The sequence below is a fragment of the Phoxinus phoxinus genome, assembly GCF_949152265.1.
Source record: "Phoxinus phoxinus genome assembly, chromosome: 16".
NCBI lineage: Eukaryota > Metazoa > Chordata > Actinopteri > Cypriniformes > Leuciscidae > Phoxinus > Phoxinus phoxinus.
In genome coordinates this window covers 15,257,976-15,274,944 of record NC_136891.1, presented here as the reverse complement: position 1 = coordinate 15,274,944, position 16,969 = coordinate 15,257,976, and the positions used below count along the sequence as shown (strand labels likewise).

Sequence of the window (16,969 nt, the reverse complement as noted above, 5' to 3'; positions counted from 1 at the left end):
TATAACCTTCCACAAAACCCAAGTGCATAACAAAAGAAGAGGAACATACAACTTGCAACAAAGCAACATACAATAATGTTACTGATAGTAATAAACATTCCAGAATAAATATTATACTATATTTTTAGTGTTCAATAACTGTTAAATCGTGAGTTAATAAGCATTTTTGATCAGGCTTAACCAAAAGATAATCCAAAAAATAACCAAACCAGTAATCCATATCTGTGTTTGTGTGTTTTGATGAAATGCAGTTGTGCTGTCCAGTGATGAGGATGAAGATAGTGATGATGTCAGCAGCACCGGGATGGTCAATCGTTTAGACAGCGTCTCTCCAAGGCCAGCGGACTCTGCCCACTCGTCTCCAGCGCCCTCCGGTGGCCGGGTGGAAGCAGCGGTGAAAGCAGCCGGTGAACACGAGGACCCTAGTGCTGACTTTTTCACACAGGCAAACCACAGAAACCCGCTGCCCAGGAGGAGTCGCATGAGAGATTCAGTAAGGAGTGTTACATGTGTTTTCATTTATTTTTGCTATTTATTTTTTGTCCAATAACAAAAGATCAGTAAACATTATTTGTAGAGCACCTGCCGTTCAATATTCACAATAAGCTTTCTAATTATGTCAGTTTTATCAAATAAAAAAAGTTTTGGCGCTCTTTAATGTGGCGTGACAGATCGCTGTAGCGCCTCAGTTTAACCGATCATCTCTTACTCTTTACTAGTTACAGCTAGGGCTGGGTATTGTTCAAAATCTTTCGATCCGGTGCCAATTTCGATACCTCAGTTTCGATACCGGTTCCTAACGATACTTTTTTCGATACCAATTTTATGAAATCAATTTTAACAAGATTACATAACACATTACCTCAGAAAAACTTTGGTTTTATATATTTAAAAATGTTTTATAAAGAGCTAATGCTCACCAAAGCTGATTTTTTTAAAATAAAAAATACAGTAAAACTTAAGTAATATTTTGAAATAGTATTACAATTTAAAATCTTATTTGAATATATTTCAAAATGTAATTTATTCATGTGATGTCAAAGCTGAATTTCAAAATCATTACTTCAGTGTCACATGACCCTTCAGAAATATGAAAACAGTTTGCTGCTTAATATTTTGGAAACTATTATACATTTTTTCATGATTCTTTGATGAATAATTTTTTTTAAAGAAAAACATTTATTTAAAAACAAAATATTTTGTAACATTACACATGTTTTAATGTCACCTTTGATAACTTTAATGCATCCTTACTGAAAATCTATTCTGACTAACCAACACATTTTTGAACGGCAGTGTACATTCAGTAGGTTATTATTTATTGCAATATAAACACTGCAGAGTGATCAACAAGGTATCTCTTCATTTACCAGTCGAAGACGGAGCAACTTTCTGCTCTTATGTTTACTCCGTGAACTGTCAAGGTCTTCATCATATTTGTCGTGGTACCGGTCTTTGCAGCAATTATTTTACCGCAAATACTGCATCGCGCGCTGTTGGCATCGAGCCTGGAGAAATGTACCCACACTTTTGATCGACTTTTCCACATCTTTAAGGTATTATGTGTGTGTGCTCGCGTCTCATATGAATATGTGCGCGGAGAGTTTGTGTGTGTGTGTGTGCTCGCGTCTCATATAAGTATGCGCGTCAAGAGTTTGTGCGTGTGCGCGCGCGTCTCATATGAGTATGTGCGCGTCTCGTGTGTGTAGTATTTGCGTGTATGCGTGAGCGACTTTGTGTGTCGTTGTGCATTTCATATGTATTTGTTTGAGCAATGACGTTGACGAGTTAACTCCTTAAATATCGAAATCTGGAACCGAACAACATGTCCTTTTTCGATACTCGATAGTATTGAGGCAATTCGGTCGGTACCTAAAAAGTATCGAGACTCGGTACCCAGCCCTAGTTACAGCACCAACTAAACATGAATGAACATCAGAAGGAATGTTGAAGGATATAGTGAAACTTACTGAAATCAATCATGTCTCAATCAGTGCTTCAACTGCAGAAAGACGACAATAGAACAGCTTTTAAACGGTCATGTAATGCTGCATTTACCTAACCCATAGCTCGGTAGCTAGAAAGAAAAACTAGAGGGCGGCATTATAATGCATTCTTTTATATTAGATATTCATTATATTTTTACTAAACCTGTTAGTGACATCTCCTTTATTGTATGTTTGAATAAATCTGTCATGAAAACAAGTTTTTATGATGGCCACTAATTAAATGTTTATATTTAATTAATTGAATTAGAGTAGAAACTAATTATATAATTAAAAGTTAATAAAAAACAGCCATATGTACAATTTAAATGTAGAATTGAGCAGTTGAAGTTGTTCATATTTAAACTTACTGACCCGTAAAACTGAAAAACTCTTTACAGGATGTAGAGTGTGTTTTCATTTGTTGTTCGTGATGTGTTTGGATTTTTTATTGGTATATTTCTCTTGCAGTTTGGGAACACTGTGTGTGAAGATCCATCTCCGTCTAAGAAGAGGAAAATGGAGCAGGTGCAGATGTTGAGCAGTATTATTCTGGAATGCAGGAGCGTAAGGATTGGCACACTACGCAGGATGGTCACCAAACCTGTCGTGGTGAGATCCCTTAAACCAAACACCTGTTTCAGATCATTTGTAGGATTGGGAAATTAGTTGTATTTTTTTTTATACTCAAATTGAATGAGGATCTTGACGTTCAGTTCTGTTAATTGCTTAGTTGGGGACATTTCATTTAATATTCAACAATATTATTGATCTGCCTGCATTGACACCATTATATGAGAACTAAACTGAGCTGGACTATGACATCACGGTGTCTATATATATAAATTGACTAAATTAATAACTTTTTTACAACAAAAAATAAACATCACTGAGCTTTCTTAAGCTGGACTGTGACACTGTTTTCTTCTGGAAACTAACTTTTTTTGTATTATTTTCCTGTTATCTCTGTAAAGCTGCTTTGAAACAATCTGTATTGTAAAAAACGCTATATAAATGTAGGTGACTTATTGAACAACGTGCGTGGTTTTTAAGGAAAGGGATGGTTCACCCAAAAATGAAAAAAAAATTTCCCAGACAGAGGGAGATTGACCGTCATCTTGAACTTCTTCCATTTTCAAATAATTGCGCCAACAGTTGTTGCTTTCTCACCAAGCTGCTTGCCTATTGTCCTGTAGCCCATCCCATCCTTGTGCAGGACTACAATTTTATCCTTGATGTCCTTACACAGCTCTCTGGTCTTGGCCATTGTAGAGAGGTTGGAGTCTGTTTGATTGAATGTGTGGACAGGTGTCTTTTATACAGGTAAAAAGTTCAAACAGGTGCAGTTAATACAGGTAATGAGTGGAGAACAGGAGGGCTTCTTAAAAAAAAACTAACAGGTCTGTGAGAGACGGAATTCTTACTGATTGGTAGGTGATCAAATACTTATGTCATGCAATAAAATGCAAATTAATTATTTAAAAATTATACAATGTGATTTTCTGGATTTTTGTTTTAGATTCTGTCTCACAGTTGAAGAGTACCTATGATAAAAAATAACAGACTCTACATGCTTTGTAAGAAGTCGGCAAAATCGGCAGTGTATCAAATACTTGTTCTCCCCACTGTATGAATTAAATGGTTTAGTCCAAGTTATCTGAAGAGATACAAACCCTTTATATGATGAAAAGATTTAATTTAGGCTTTTATTCATATATAAACATTCATCAGCAAACATAAACAGAAGCTCAACCGAACTTGCTGTAATGCACATGAAAAAACCTCATTGGTTCTTGCAGAAGCTCAAACGTGCTGCGTAACATGAGAATGAACCTCATTAGTTCTTGCACGTCATGCGAACATGCTTGTGCTTCCGCTTACCAAATCTGATGTGTGAGGTGATGAATGTTTATATGTGAATAAAAGCCTAAATCCAGTCTGTTCATAGTATAAAGCGATTGTGTCTCTTCAGAACATTTGGACTAAACTGCTCAATTCAAATTTCTGTCATGAAACTCTAGAATGGCGCAGGTTGACAGGTCCTTAACTCAACCTGCTTGCAATCACCATACATGCCAACCCTCCCGATTTTTCCGGGAGACTCCCGAATTTCAAAGCCCCTCCCGAAAATCTCCCGGACCGACCTTTCTCCCGAATTTCTCCCGATTTCCACCTGGACAACAATATTGCTACACCATCCGTCACTGGGCACCGTTTCAGACCGAACAATAATAAAGGTTACACACCTAGAAGTCAAGCACGGCAATCAGAACGGAAAAAGAAGCAGTCTATGCGCTGTCAGAGCGTTTACTGTCTATGTGTCAGAGCCGTCTATGGGTTTGCGAGCCTCCGCTGCGCACGCTTCTGCTGACTGCGCGCGCGCCTCCCCACGAGGCATTTATACTTCACGCTCGCCTGTGTACTATTCTTTGAAAAGACAGGGTGCGACTCGGTGTAATTGTCCTCTAAACCATCAGGAATCAGCGGTGAGAAGTCAGGTACACTCGTGAATGTTTATTTTAGTACACTTTAGTAGGCTACACCAAAACCACACTACAAAAGAATCGTGCAAAGCAGTAAAACAGATTATTCCTTGTGACATTAGAAAAAAAAAATGGATATGAGAATGTAATCTACAACTAAATTGACGTTATCTTACCTAATTTCTATGTTTTTATTTAGTTTTGTCAACCTTTTTATAAAACATGGCCATTTTGTTTATTTCAAGGGCTCTGCTATTGTAGGCTCATTTAGTTAATGTAAGCAACTAACATTGCTTACACAAACTAACATTGCTCAATCCCCCCCCCCGCCGAATTTCTCCCTAATTCTGACGTCTCAAGGTTGGCAAGTATGGCAATCACATTATTCTCTAATGCCGAGTTCACACTGCACGGTTTTAGGCCTCATTTTCGCTCGCTGACAGGTTTTGTGAGATCGCCGACAAATGCCCGAAATCATTGTCACTTGCGTGAAGCAGCGATTTGCCTATCACGCAGTGTGAATTTATCAAAGACGCGATCTGAAGGAATTGATTCAAAATTCTGCTGTGTGAATGTGTTCTGACTGAAAACTACATCAGCGATGACCTACAGCCAATGAGAGCTTCAAGAAACAGGACAGGGATGAGTTATAGATATCAATAATTATATCTGAATATATATATATATATATATATATATATATATATTTATAATTATATCAAACAGAAAAAAACAAACATTTGCTTGACCAAACATTCTCAATCTTATTTGATAACAAATTTCAGTCTCGCATGAGAACTCCGGTTTCACGCACGCGTGATCTTGCATTATTTCCTTATCACTTCTTGTGTGTGGTTGTGAAACGTAGTTTGCGGACCAAACAGAAGTTGTCGGTGATTCTTTCTTTAGTAAAGTCATGCAGTGTGAAACCTCCTGTGGCCAACCCATCATCCAGTGTGAACACATCAGCAAATGAATGTTACCCCAGACAGTCGTGCAGTGTGAAAAGAACAGTGACCCGACTACTTTGAAAATCGTTCAGTTTGAACTCGGCATAAAGGGCACAGCTGATTGGTTCCTGCTATATCAGTAGCCAATGAGCTTGCATGCTCAACCTTCAAATACTTAGTTTGCATTTGCTTTAGCTATGTAGCGCACTTCAGAAACCCTCCACCTTCCCCAGCTCCACCTGTATAAATCTGCTACGGGCAATTCATACGCTGTATTGTACAGCAGCAGCAGCTTGTGTTACCTGCTCACAGCAGCGTGTCATGTATGCATTGGCAGTGGAAACACCTGAACTTGCTCTGCAGCAGCAATAATCAACAAAACAGTAGCATCAGCACCAGTCATAACCATTACTATGCCAAACACTCTAAGAGTTGTCATGACTGAAGTGTTTTTTTTCTTCCTTTAGTTTACAGTGGACTACATTCAGCTGGAGACAGAAGGTAAGATACAGGTTTGAAAAAAAGTAAAGTAGAAAAAAGTTGTTGTCAAAGGTCACTAGTATGACTTGATGTGTAAAATAAGACTCAGTGTTTGTTCCCGTCTCATTTGTCATTTCTTCGCTGTGGTATTGTGATTTGGAGGTCCCGAGGAGGACGTGTTGGAGAGCGTTTATTTGAAGTCGTCTGAGCTGACCGGATGTGAGTGGTGTAATGTCAGGAAGCTGCCGGTTCTCTTTCTGCAGACCAACAATAAAGAGTGCCAGCGTTTACAGGCTGAGCTGCAGATGTCTAAGGACAATGAAGGAATATGGTACGACTGCAACGGCAACAGTGAGTATCGGAACTAAATCATATCAAACAAGCATCAAAAAGTTAACGTAAGGGTCAGTGCACAAATAAAAAGTTAGTTCTGGGGAAAGTTTTGGCAGCATTTTCTTTTAGATTCAGCAACAGACTAAAGGCCAATTCACACTTCACTGACCAACACAAACAAACACTTATGTTTTGTATGTCACTTCTCAGTAGGACTGCACAATATTAGAAAAAACTTTGCGATATTTTGTTTTTGTGTGATATATATTGAGATATAAAAACAATTTCACCAGATGATTTGAAGAGCTCAATTTGTAAAGAATGAATCATTCTCTGATTCATCAATAGTGCAGATGTTTATAGCCCCAGAAGTATGAGTTTTTGTTGACGCGATCGATAGAAAGGTCCCACACAAATATCGTGACCTCTGTCATGTAGGGCTGCAACAAACGATTATTTTGATAATCGATTAATCTAACGATTATTGGACCGATTAATCGACTAATCGTCGATTATATTGACGACTAATCAGTAAGTTTGGAATGATTATTCAGCCTTTTCAATAAGTTAAAACATTGAGTTATACATATTATAATCTTAAAAAAAAAAAAAAAATCACTTCAGCTTTTGAAATGGTGTTTTAATGAACTTTAATGAACCTCCAACTAAACAGGTCAACAAAAATAAATCAGCTGCATTGCAGACAAAAATATGTTTGAATGTAAATATCTCTTGGCAGCAGTATTAAGAGCTTTATTTCTAAAACCAAGTGTTCAGTTAGTTTAATAAAAAGCAGTAAGTAACTCGTGTCCTTTCTGCACTGGCTTTTTTGGATTTTCAAATAAGTGCTGAATTAAAATGAAGGAAGGTCAGCATATCAACATGTTCACGTGACAAGCTTGCTCTTTTTTGTGAGCAAATGTTTCCTGCAGCTGAGAAGATCCGTTCTGCTGGAGTGGATGTTGCAGGAATGCAAAGAAAATATCTTTTTTGCAAAGAAAAAACATTTTATTTTAACTCTCTTAGTGATTAAACTGTTGTTTAGTCATCATCTTTACTGGGTGTTTAGTTTGAAATCTAGAAGCAATTCACACTAAGGTAACAGTTTAATTTGTAAACATTAATGTATTTACTAACATGAACTAACTAATATGAGCAGCACATTTGTAACATTATTAATTTTTGTTAACATTTTTGTTCATGTTAGTTCATTGTGTTTATATTTATGTAATAGCTAACGTATTTACCTAATAGTGTTACAATAATAAAAACAGCCCTGACTCCTAAGCTCGATCAAGGTTTATTCTATGCAAAATAAATAATCACATTACTGTATTTATATTATAATTTTTAATATTATCACTTTTATTAATGGTAGTATTGCATTCTCTAATAAAGAGATTTACAACTAGTTAGTTAGCTTCACCTGGAGATTGAACACTCACCGGCTCCTTTTGATCCGGGATGCTTTCTCTTAAGTGCTCCAATATGTTGTGCTCCCGTGAAACGCAAGCTCAGCCTTGCATGTATTGCACATGACAGCATTTTTAGTTGGCAGTTTTGTGAAACTTTCCCACACCTTACTGGTCCGAACTCGTTTACACTCCGCCATAATTCGCCGTTTATTTACTGTCTATGTATTTCGCGCTGTTTTTTCTTCTACCGCAAAAGCATTTAACGGCTGCATTACACTCTAGCGCTACAGCGTCGTAGCGGTCAAAATGCGATATTGCAGGCCCATACATTGGTCACGTGAGATCAAACGACTACTCGACAACAAAGATATTTGTCGACAATTTTTTATTGTCGACATTGTCGACAATGTCGACTAATCGTTGCAGCCCTACTGTCATGTATCTATTTGTTTTCATTGCTGGGAAATTAAAGTACAATTGTTCAGAGCTGGTAGTGATTTTGTTTCAAGGTCACTTCATTTTCTTGGTTTAATCTTTGTTGGTGATTTTTACTGCGTACATTTGGACTAAATCAGAATTTTTCTCTTTGATTTCCCTTTCTCGTTCTGCTGATGCTCAGGCGATGAGAAGTATATTGTGCTGATTTTCGAGAACGGCCCGTCGATGCAAGAACAAATGATTTTGGAGGATATCCTTGCTGAAATCGGCCGAAACAACAAACTGGCAGATTTCCCTAAGAAGATTAATTTTGATGAGGCCAATGTTAGACTGGTTGAGTACAATAAATCCTCCAAAGAAAAAGTAAAGGTGATGTTACGCTCTTTCATAATAATTCTGACTTAACGTTTGTTGTGTTAAAGGTGCCAATATTTGTCCCTCACCTCAGGTTAAAGAAGCTGTGGTATCAGCAACACCTTCACCTTCATCACCCTCAGCATGCTTTTCGGTTGTGACGGTTACCGTGGCAACAGCAAATCCAGCCCCAACAGTCCCCATCCCGTCTGCAGCGACGAGTTTCCAAACACGCATGTCTGCTCGGCTTCTAGAGTTCTGCGAAGAGGAGGATGAGATGGCAGAGCTCCAGCCAACCTTCACTGGTCCAATCGTCAAGTAAGACCCATTACATCTGCTTGTTTCATGCGTCACATTTGGTTTATATCCTTTTTTTTTTTTTTTTTTGCTTTGACAGGGCTCAATAATAACACTTTAAATGCTAGCTTAGTCAGGCCAGTGGTTCAAAATAGTACTGGGCGATCTGAGGAAAAAAAATATACAATCTTTTTGTTATTTTTTTTTCAGAACGTTTCACCAAGTGATCGACATCGTGTAGACATTAAACAAATGACTTGTTAAATATCTGCAGAGAAGATGTATGAAATGTGAAAGCGAATATCATACAAACTTATTTTAAACTAAACCTATATGTTCAGAATTAATATAAATTCGAAAAATGCTAAATATTTCTTAGCCAAAAAGTAGACATTCAGTTTTAGAGGTCAACCCCAAAAACTCAAGGCAATTCAAAATGATAAAGTATAAAAGCACGTTTCAGCCTGTCACCATCATGCAAACATGAAATATCAAACATGCAGAAGTAGTCCTTTGCAGGTTTTTGCATTCCACTGCGCTGTTTTTCCATGTGAACATGCTCTTGACAGACATGTTTGGCTGTTGCGCTCACATCTCACGCATGAAACGGCGTTCCAAAAACACGGCGCTCAAGTTAAAAGTCTGTTATCCTTGCATTTGTTTAGCGATGTGTACGGTATTTCACACGAGAGTGTCATCATGTAGTCAGTAACTTTTTTTTTTTTCTTCTCTAAATTGACATCAACATGTCTAATTGTAACATTTGCTAATCTTTTTTTATTCAAAACCACAATTTGTTGATAAATTTTTTTTTTATTATTGTGGCAAACCATTAAATTCAAATTGATCAGAAAAATCACACTGGCCTAGTTCAAATGTTTACTTCTATTTTGTAAATGCATTTTAACCTTATTGTGAACGATTCATCCTCGCAAAACTAGTTTTCTGGTTAAAATGACTTTCTCCTTGGTCGAATTATTCCAGGCATCATTTAGTCTGCTTAACTTTTGTAGCTTTAATTATTACTTAAAGTTATTGTCGCATAGCATGTTATTAATCACAATAAGCTGTGAAAAAGGACTCAATGCGGTTCTCGTGCTGATGGACACACAGCCGAAGCGTGAGCACAGATGCCGCCTCTCAGATGCATGTAATCCCAAATTCATTCTCTTTCACAGTTTATTGCGCTTTAATGGTCAAATTAACACAATCATGTCGAAATGCACATTGTGTGGAGTATTCATGTAAACAGTCTGTTTTGTCCTTTGTGAATGTAAACCATTAGGATCAAGTCAGATGTGTAATAGTATATTAGATCCATGCATTTGTTCTTAAAGGGAAACCAGCCTCATGAACTGTTGCCATCCGTGTCATTCATTTATTTTTTTGCTTTGACTGGATCACTTTTGTATCTTTAAAGACCCACTCCGATGAAAATCATGTTTTTCTAGGTGTTAACATGTTCTTGTGGCATTCTTCTGATGTTATAGAACATATCTTGAGAAAAATAAGCTCTGTATTTCTGAGTATTTCTACATTCAAATGACTGTGAATCAGTAGCAGACGCTAAAATGCCATCTAAAATAGACTGGAGTTGTGACGTAGTAACTCCACTGGGCGGGGCTAGTTAGTTAAAAAAGTTAACTCTCTGTTAACTTAACTTCATCTGTGTTAAAGCGATGTAGATTATAATGTAATGTAATGCGTTTTACAGGGGCTTTTTTGAAGTTGTGTTTTGTGTTTAATTTTACTCAGCAGCAGGGTCAGATACACACACACAAGCCATTGCATGTCATTGTGAACAGAGCTCTTATAGTGGCGCTGAAATTGGAACACATACTGTAACAATAAGTCACTTTCACCGTCGAGTTTCGCCTGTTGCAGTCGTTTGTCCCCTCGTGTGTCAAGCCCATCACTCGTGAGAGAGTCAGTCAGTTTTTCAGATAGAGAGGTGACATTAGCATCATAATAATCCCGAAATTCCCAGCAATTCACTGATACTAAATATGTCCTTATTGATCACTGTGGGAGGGATGAAATATCGAGGCGAAGTCGAGCTGTTTTTTACCGCGACGTCTCGGAGTGAAATAATGATCGGTGATCAGAGCTCTCAGCAACGGGGAGAGGGAGGGTCGTCTTTGTGCAAACGGCTCCGCCCACAACGCAGAGGTAAATTGCTAATGAGCTACTGCCGCTCTGCTGAAGCAAAGTCCCAGAAAACAGCACAGGTTTTGAGATTTTGGCTAAACATGGCATAATCATAATTTAAAGACCACTGGGAATGTTTAAAAATAGCTCAAAATATGATCGGAGTGGGACTTTAATATGAATCAATTTATACTTAAGAAATAATACAGATATTGACAAATCAATTGTAAAAATAAAAGTAGTCTTCACTCTATTAATTAAGACATGTTAAATAAAACTAGGCTTCTTCACCTGAAAAACTAAGTTTATTTAATTTGTATATTTTTGCTTTTGTATTGTTTATTCATTTTCAATTTTATATTTGCAAACGTTTGTTTTTATAAATTAATTTTATTTATGTACAAGTAGTTTTTCTTTTTTTGTCTTAGCCTTGCCTTGCTTTATTACAGAACACTTCGTCATATGTGTAATGATTGCAGTCAGCCTAATAATAATATTGGGTTGACTAAAATGGTAAGAAAAGAAAAGAAAGAATTTCAAGATTAACAATTAATTCAGTGACATTTTTTTCTAGACCTAATAAACTGTCTGCTGCTGTCAAATAAGAAAAGTAACACAAAACCATAAACTACAATCAAGTCTATGCATATATCGAATCGTTTGTTTTAAAATTGAGAATCGATTTTCAATCGAATCGTGTCCTGAAGATTCAATTTGTAGAATTTGAAGAATTCGTAAGGTGCCAAAAGATTCCCAGCCAACTGTTTATTTAATTTGTGTCTTTGTTTTTATTGTATTTATTTGTGCTATTGCTTGTCATTAGTTTATTTGTTCTTATAACTGACTATTTACTTTGTCTTAATAATGTTTGAACTTTATAACAGTTTGGCTAGTAGTTTTTGCTGTGGTATCGAAATTTCACTGGTATCTGAAATGTTGGTGTCATAACAACCTTATTCATTGCAATGCAACATTGCATGGGTGAAAAACATAAACGGTAGCTTTTTTTTATCATTATTTTTTTTATCTTCTTTGAGGTGAAAACTTTGGCATGGCAAGTACAAATCTGAACCACTGGCCGAACCGGTAAAAAGTATTTAGCGTTAAGCCCTGCCCAAATGCCATGTGAAACAAATAAAATGTTATATACATCTACAAAACATTAAAAGCCGCATTTGAGTTGTTACTGTTGTTTTTTTTCTGTAGGTTGTTGGTTTACCCCCCACCACCTGCTAAAGGAGGAATCTCTGTAACCAATGAGGACCTGCACTGTCTGAATGATGGAGAGTTTCTCAACGATGTCATCATTGACTTCTATTTAAAGTAATTATCTTTATTTCAATCAATATTGAGTGTTCAGACTAAATACATTGCTTTGAAAAAAACAAGTACACCCCATGAAAGGTTTTGTCCCATGTGGACATTTCATATAAATACTAAAGTTTTATTAGGACATTTGAATTTTTGGGACTTTGGTTTATTTTGAATTTTTATTGATTGGCGAAGGTGTTTAAGTTTAGCAAGAAAATGTAACTTTGAAATATTTCATTCAGCAAAAAAATATTCCCTTTGGCAGATGCTTAATTTATTGTAGGCTTCTCACAATAATAGAGTGTCTAAAAGTCTCTTTCATCAACTAGCAGAAGTATCACTTGTATGATATTGGAACTTTGACATGTTCTTTCCAAAACTATCAATTTCTCTGTGGATCTGCTTGAATATTTTTGGTCATGTTAAAAGGTCACTTATGGTTTAGCTTAAACTTGTTTAGAGATGGGCTTACGTTCTTCTCAAGCACTTTTGGTATAATGTGGAATTGATAGTTGTGACAACCAATCCATAACAATCACACCATTGTGATTCACAGTTGGTTTTCTCAAATGGAGTGTTTGGTTTGGAACTGTTGCGAAACAACTCCACCTTTGAGTCACTGTGAAGTCCTGTTTTTCACTTAGACATTGATTGGAGAACTACTCTGGGGAATATTTGGTTTAGACAGATTGCCAGTGGTCTGAAACATTCTCCTTTTTTGGTGGCTTTTCTTCTTTTACAATCTTAGGGTATGCTTGCCTTGCATGACAATGATGTACTAAATATCAGAAAATTTGCATTTTCTTTGCATTTTTCGCATACAGACGACAAAGTTGTCAAAAGTGATCCTTGTTCACATGGATCTGCGAAAACGACCTAAAATGCTGTTATTATAGCTATATATAGTTGGCGATGTCACTTTGTAAAAAAAACCCACTACAGACTGAACACGTAATACGCATGCGCATGACGTCACCGTTTTCACAAATGTTCCGACAGCAGCGCCACAATGCATGAACTGAAGTTTCTAGTTGAAAGCGGTGTCATGAAATAACCCTTTAGAAGTGGCTTTAAATATCTTTTAAATAGCTTCTCAGGCAGCTTGTTTGATGTGGGCATAATACTCCCACTATGTACTTCAAATTTCAGCTTCAACTTGAGTTTTTAATGGTTTATATAAAGAGGTGTTCTACTAATTAGTGTATTTGCCAAATATTTGGCTGTTGATGTAGTCATTAATGGGCGGTGAATGGGTGTACTAACTTTTTCCACACAAGAAATTGAAATGTCAGTGTCTTTTAATCTGCTGAAATCATTACGAAAATGTACGGTTGAAATGTCTTTCCTTAACTCTTTTCCCGCCATTGACAGAAATTTACGGCTTTCCGTGTTTTCACTGTTTTACGGTAGGGGGCGCTATTACACATCTTCTGAAAGCATACTGAATCTCCTGATCAAAACACAGGCGACTAATGCCTAGTTCACACTACAGGATTTTAAGCCCTATTTGCAAATCATTGAGCTCGCCGACAGGTCGGGGTGTTATCGCGTTCAAATCGGGCGGGATTTGCGGCCGATGAACGCTCGCCAATCTGTTAGTATGAAAGAGCCAACAACGCATCAAAGATGCTCGCAGACACGTCGCCAAGCCCAGAAAAATATCCGGAGCTGTCGCACGACTCAACCACATGTGATGTCATGAGCTACAGCCAATCAAACAAGGCATGGGTTGAGGTCACTGGAAAAATACGCGTTTTTTTTTTTCTTTCTTCAGAGCAAATCATCGCGCAAACAGTTTGCAGCACTAATTTCTGTCTGACGTCCATATTCAAACAAAGACTCGCGTGTTGTGTTCTTCTTCGTCGTCTTCGCTGGGCAGTGGCGCACGTGCTTTATTGCGTCATTTCCGGTTCGTTTTATCGCGTGATTTTTTGTGACAAAACGTGGTTTGTAGACAAGATAGAATCGCTGGGTGAAAAAGTTGTTGTCAACTCGTGTAGTGCGTTACCTCCTGTTGCGGATCAATCGCGTTGTGTCGTGTGGTGTGAACAGCTCAACAACTTGAACACTCCTGATTTCACAGAGAGCAAGTCATGTAGTGTGAACCGCACAATTCAGCCCGACGTTTTAAAATCCTGAAGTGTGAACTTGCCTTACGAAGCAGAAACAAGCGATAGCGTATATAAGCAGATGCGATCATCAACATTAAACGGCATATAAATTAAAAATGCCAACGTTTTTTTTTTAAACGCTGGCGACAAACAGTTAAATTAGATTTTCTTGATTTACAAAAGTAGACTTATCATGGGGTGTACTTGATTTTGTATGAAGTTTGCCATGTTCTGATCAGCATGTGTGCTGTCTGCTACTAGATATCTATTTTTGGAGAAGTTAAAGAAGGAAGATGCTGTCCGCAGTCATGTGTTTAGCTCATTCTTCTATAAGAGACTCAATCAAAGAGAGCGGAGAAACGCAGTTGACACCTCCAGCTTACCGTGAGCTTACGTCATTTACTCAAATATTCACCTGTTCTTGGAGCTCGCTTACTGTGCTGAGATTAATTTCATGTGTTTCAGCATTCAGAAGAGGAAACACAACCGAGTGAAGACATGGACACGTCACGTGGATCTCTTCCAGAAAGACTTCATCTTTGTGCCCATCAATGAGTCGTGAGTGTTTATCTACATTTAACCATCAGTTACTTAAGAAGTTGTTAATTGGAGGAAAGAGACATGTGAATGTCTTTTATTGTGATTTAAATGTATTTCAAGCTTAAATTGTTCAGAAGGCAAATGGATATCATGAATTGCTTTTTGTTTCCATGAATGTTTTTTTTTTACACGAAATTAATGTTAAATAGCTTTGCTTCAAATGCTTAGTGTTGGTGATGTGCAGGCTAATTCAAACTAAAAACCATAAAAAAGTTACTTGTTTCATTACTTGAAATAAAATAAGTCGACTGATATAAAGTAAAATATAAAATCTTAAACTTATTTCAGTCAGTTGCTAAGCCAAACTTTCCCCTTTTCAGTTAGTTTACCTTGATCTGTTAAAATGGCTAAAACTAAATCATTAATACATATTTATATATAATATATATTATACCTATTTTATCTGAAAATGGTTCGTTTGTAGATTCAGTCTCTCTAAACCCCTCCTTTCCGAGAGCCATCTCTGGCTCTGATTGGTCAGATGGTCCAGTCTGTTGTGATTGGTCTACTCTGCTCTGATTGGTCAGACGTCCCAGTCTGTTGTGATTGGTCTTCTCGACATGTTGACAACACGAACCAAACTTCCCGTCTCTGATTCAACTACAGTGTTTGAGGGTCAAAGTAGACTTCTTTTTTTCAGGCAGCCAATGAAGACCATAGGCTGGCATTATGCAAATTTGTTATGTAGGTTTGTAACAGGAAGTGAGACTGGAATTACTGACGAATCGTTTCAACAGTTCAGAATCTATTATTTCTTTAGGAGACAATAGCTTTATTCGTCGTGCATTTTGATCTTTGAAACTTTGCAGACCTTTTTCATTCATTAACGGCTACATTACACACCACATGAAAGGATAATATTGGAAAAAGCATAATGGGGCACTTCAACAAAATGGGGCACTTTCACAAAAAAAACATTTTAACTGAAATTGAAATATAAACACCAAATCTAATTAAAAATTATTTAAAAAAACTACAACAGTATCCCAACGATACAACAATTATTATCATGTTTTTAAATCGACTTGTAATCCCGTGACCCGTCTTTCTATGTCCGTCTAGTGCACACTGGTATCTGGCCGTAATCTGTTTTCCGGGTCTCTATAAGGCTCATGTTGAGCCAAACCCACTGTACCAGCCTCAAGCTCCAGTCCACAGCACTGCAGTCTCCTCCGCCCCCCCCACAGCTGGAGGTTCAGATGAGCTGGAGGAACACAGCCAGCACACAGCCGTCCCGCACAGATCTGCAGCTGATGTGAACAGACAGCAGTACACGGGTGAGGAGACGTGAACCGTACCAGTCAACGGAGGCTGTCGGCTGTCGAGTGTCACTGCTTGACTTGCTGTTTGGCTTTATTGCAGATGGTTTACACAGAATAATCGAGTGTTACGGAACAGACGACTCCCAATACTCTGATGACCAAAGCTCATGTCCGGTAATTCACTTCAGTTTGGATAATCTGGGGGCAGTAAGATTGTTTTATTTATTTTGCATTAAAAAGATCAAAAGTGACAGTAACAACATTTATAATGCTTCAAAAGATTTATATTTCAAATAAAGGCTGTTCTTTTGAATTTTCTATTCATCAAAGTCATGAAAAAAATTTATTATGGTTTCCACAAAAATATGAAGCAGCACAATTGTTTTCAACATTGATAATATTCAGAAATGTTTCTTGAGCAGCAAATCATCATATTAGAAAGATTTCTGAAGAATCATGTGACACTGAACACTGGAGTAATGATGCTGAAATTTCAGCTTTACTTAACACACTATAATATAGTATTTTATTACTATATTATAATAAAATATAAAATATTTCACAATATTACGGCTTTCACTGTTTTTGATCAAATAAATGCAGCCTTAGTGAGCATAAGTGACATTTTTCTAAATAATAATAAAAAAATCTTACCAAGCATAAACTCTTGACAGTAGTGTAAATACTTAAATTAAAAGGTTATTCATGCAAACAGCTGGTAACATGTGGCTGTTTTGACTAACAGAAATTGTAATTAACATGTTTTAGATTCCAACATTGCTGTTTATTTTTCTTTACCCTA

General features: G+C 37.1%; 1 protein-coding gene across 16 annotated transcripts in view; it reads left to right on the top strand.

Annotated features, from left to right (window-relative positions):
• Positions 1-16,969, top strand: part of senp6a (SUMO specific peptidase 6a) — a 59,839-nt gene that overhangs the window by 27,387 nt on the left and 15,483 nt on the right. For 7 of the 16 annotated variants that reach the window (XM_079584744.1, XM_079584737.1, XM_079584736.1 and 4 more), the window contains 11 exons: positions 252-493; positions 2,457-2,597; positions 5,886-5,919; positions 6,061-6,249; positions 8,266-8,453; positions 8,533-8,756; positions 12,090-12,206; positions 14,567-14,689; positions 14,771-14,863; positions 15,968-16,182; positions 16,268-16,341. In XM_079584744.1, the coding sequence (XP_079440870.1) occupies positions 252-493; positions 2,457-2,597; positions 5,886-5,919; positions 6,061-6,249; positions 8,266-8,453; positions 8,533-8,756; positions 12,090-12,206; positions 14,567-14,689; positions 14,771-14,863; positions 15,968-16,182; positions 16,268-16,341 (1,640 nt within the window). The remainder of the gene's footprint in view (positions 1-251; positions 494-2,456; positions 2,598-5,885; positions 5,920-6,060; positions 6,250-8,265; positions 8,454-8,532; positions 8,757-12,089; positions 12,207-14,566; positions 14,690-14,770; positions 14,864-15,967; positions 16,183-16,267; positions 16,342-16,969) is intronic. The other 9 variants (XM_079584738.1, XM_079584747.1, XM_079584746.1 and 6 more) reach the window with 2 other exon arrangements.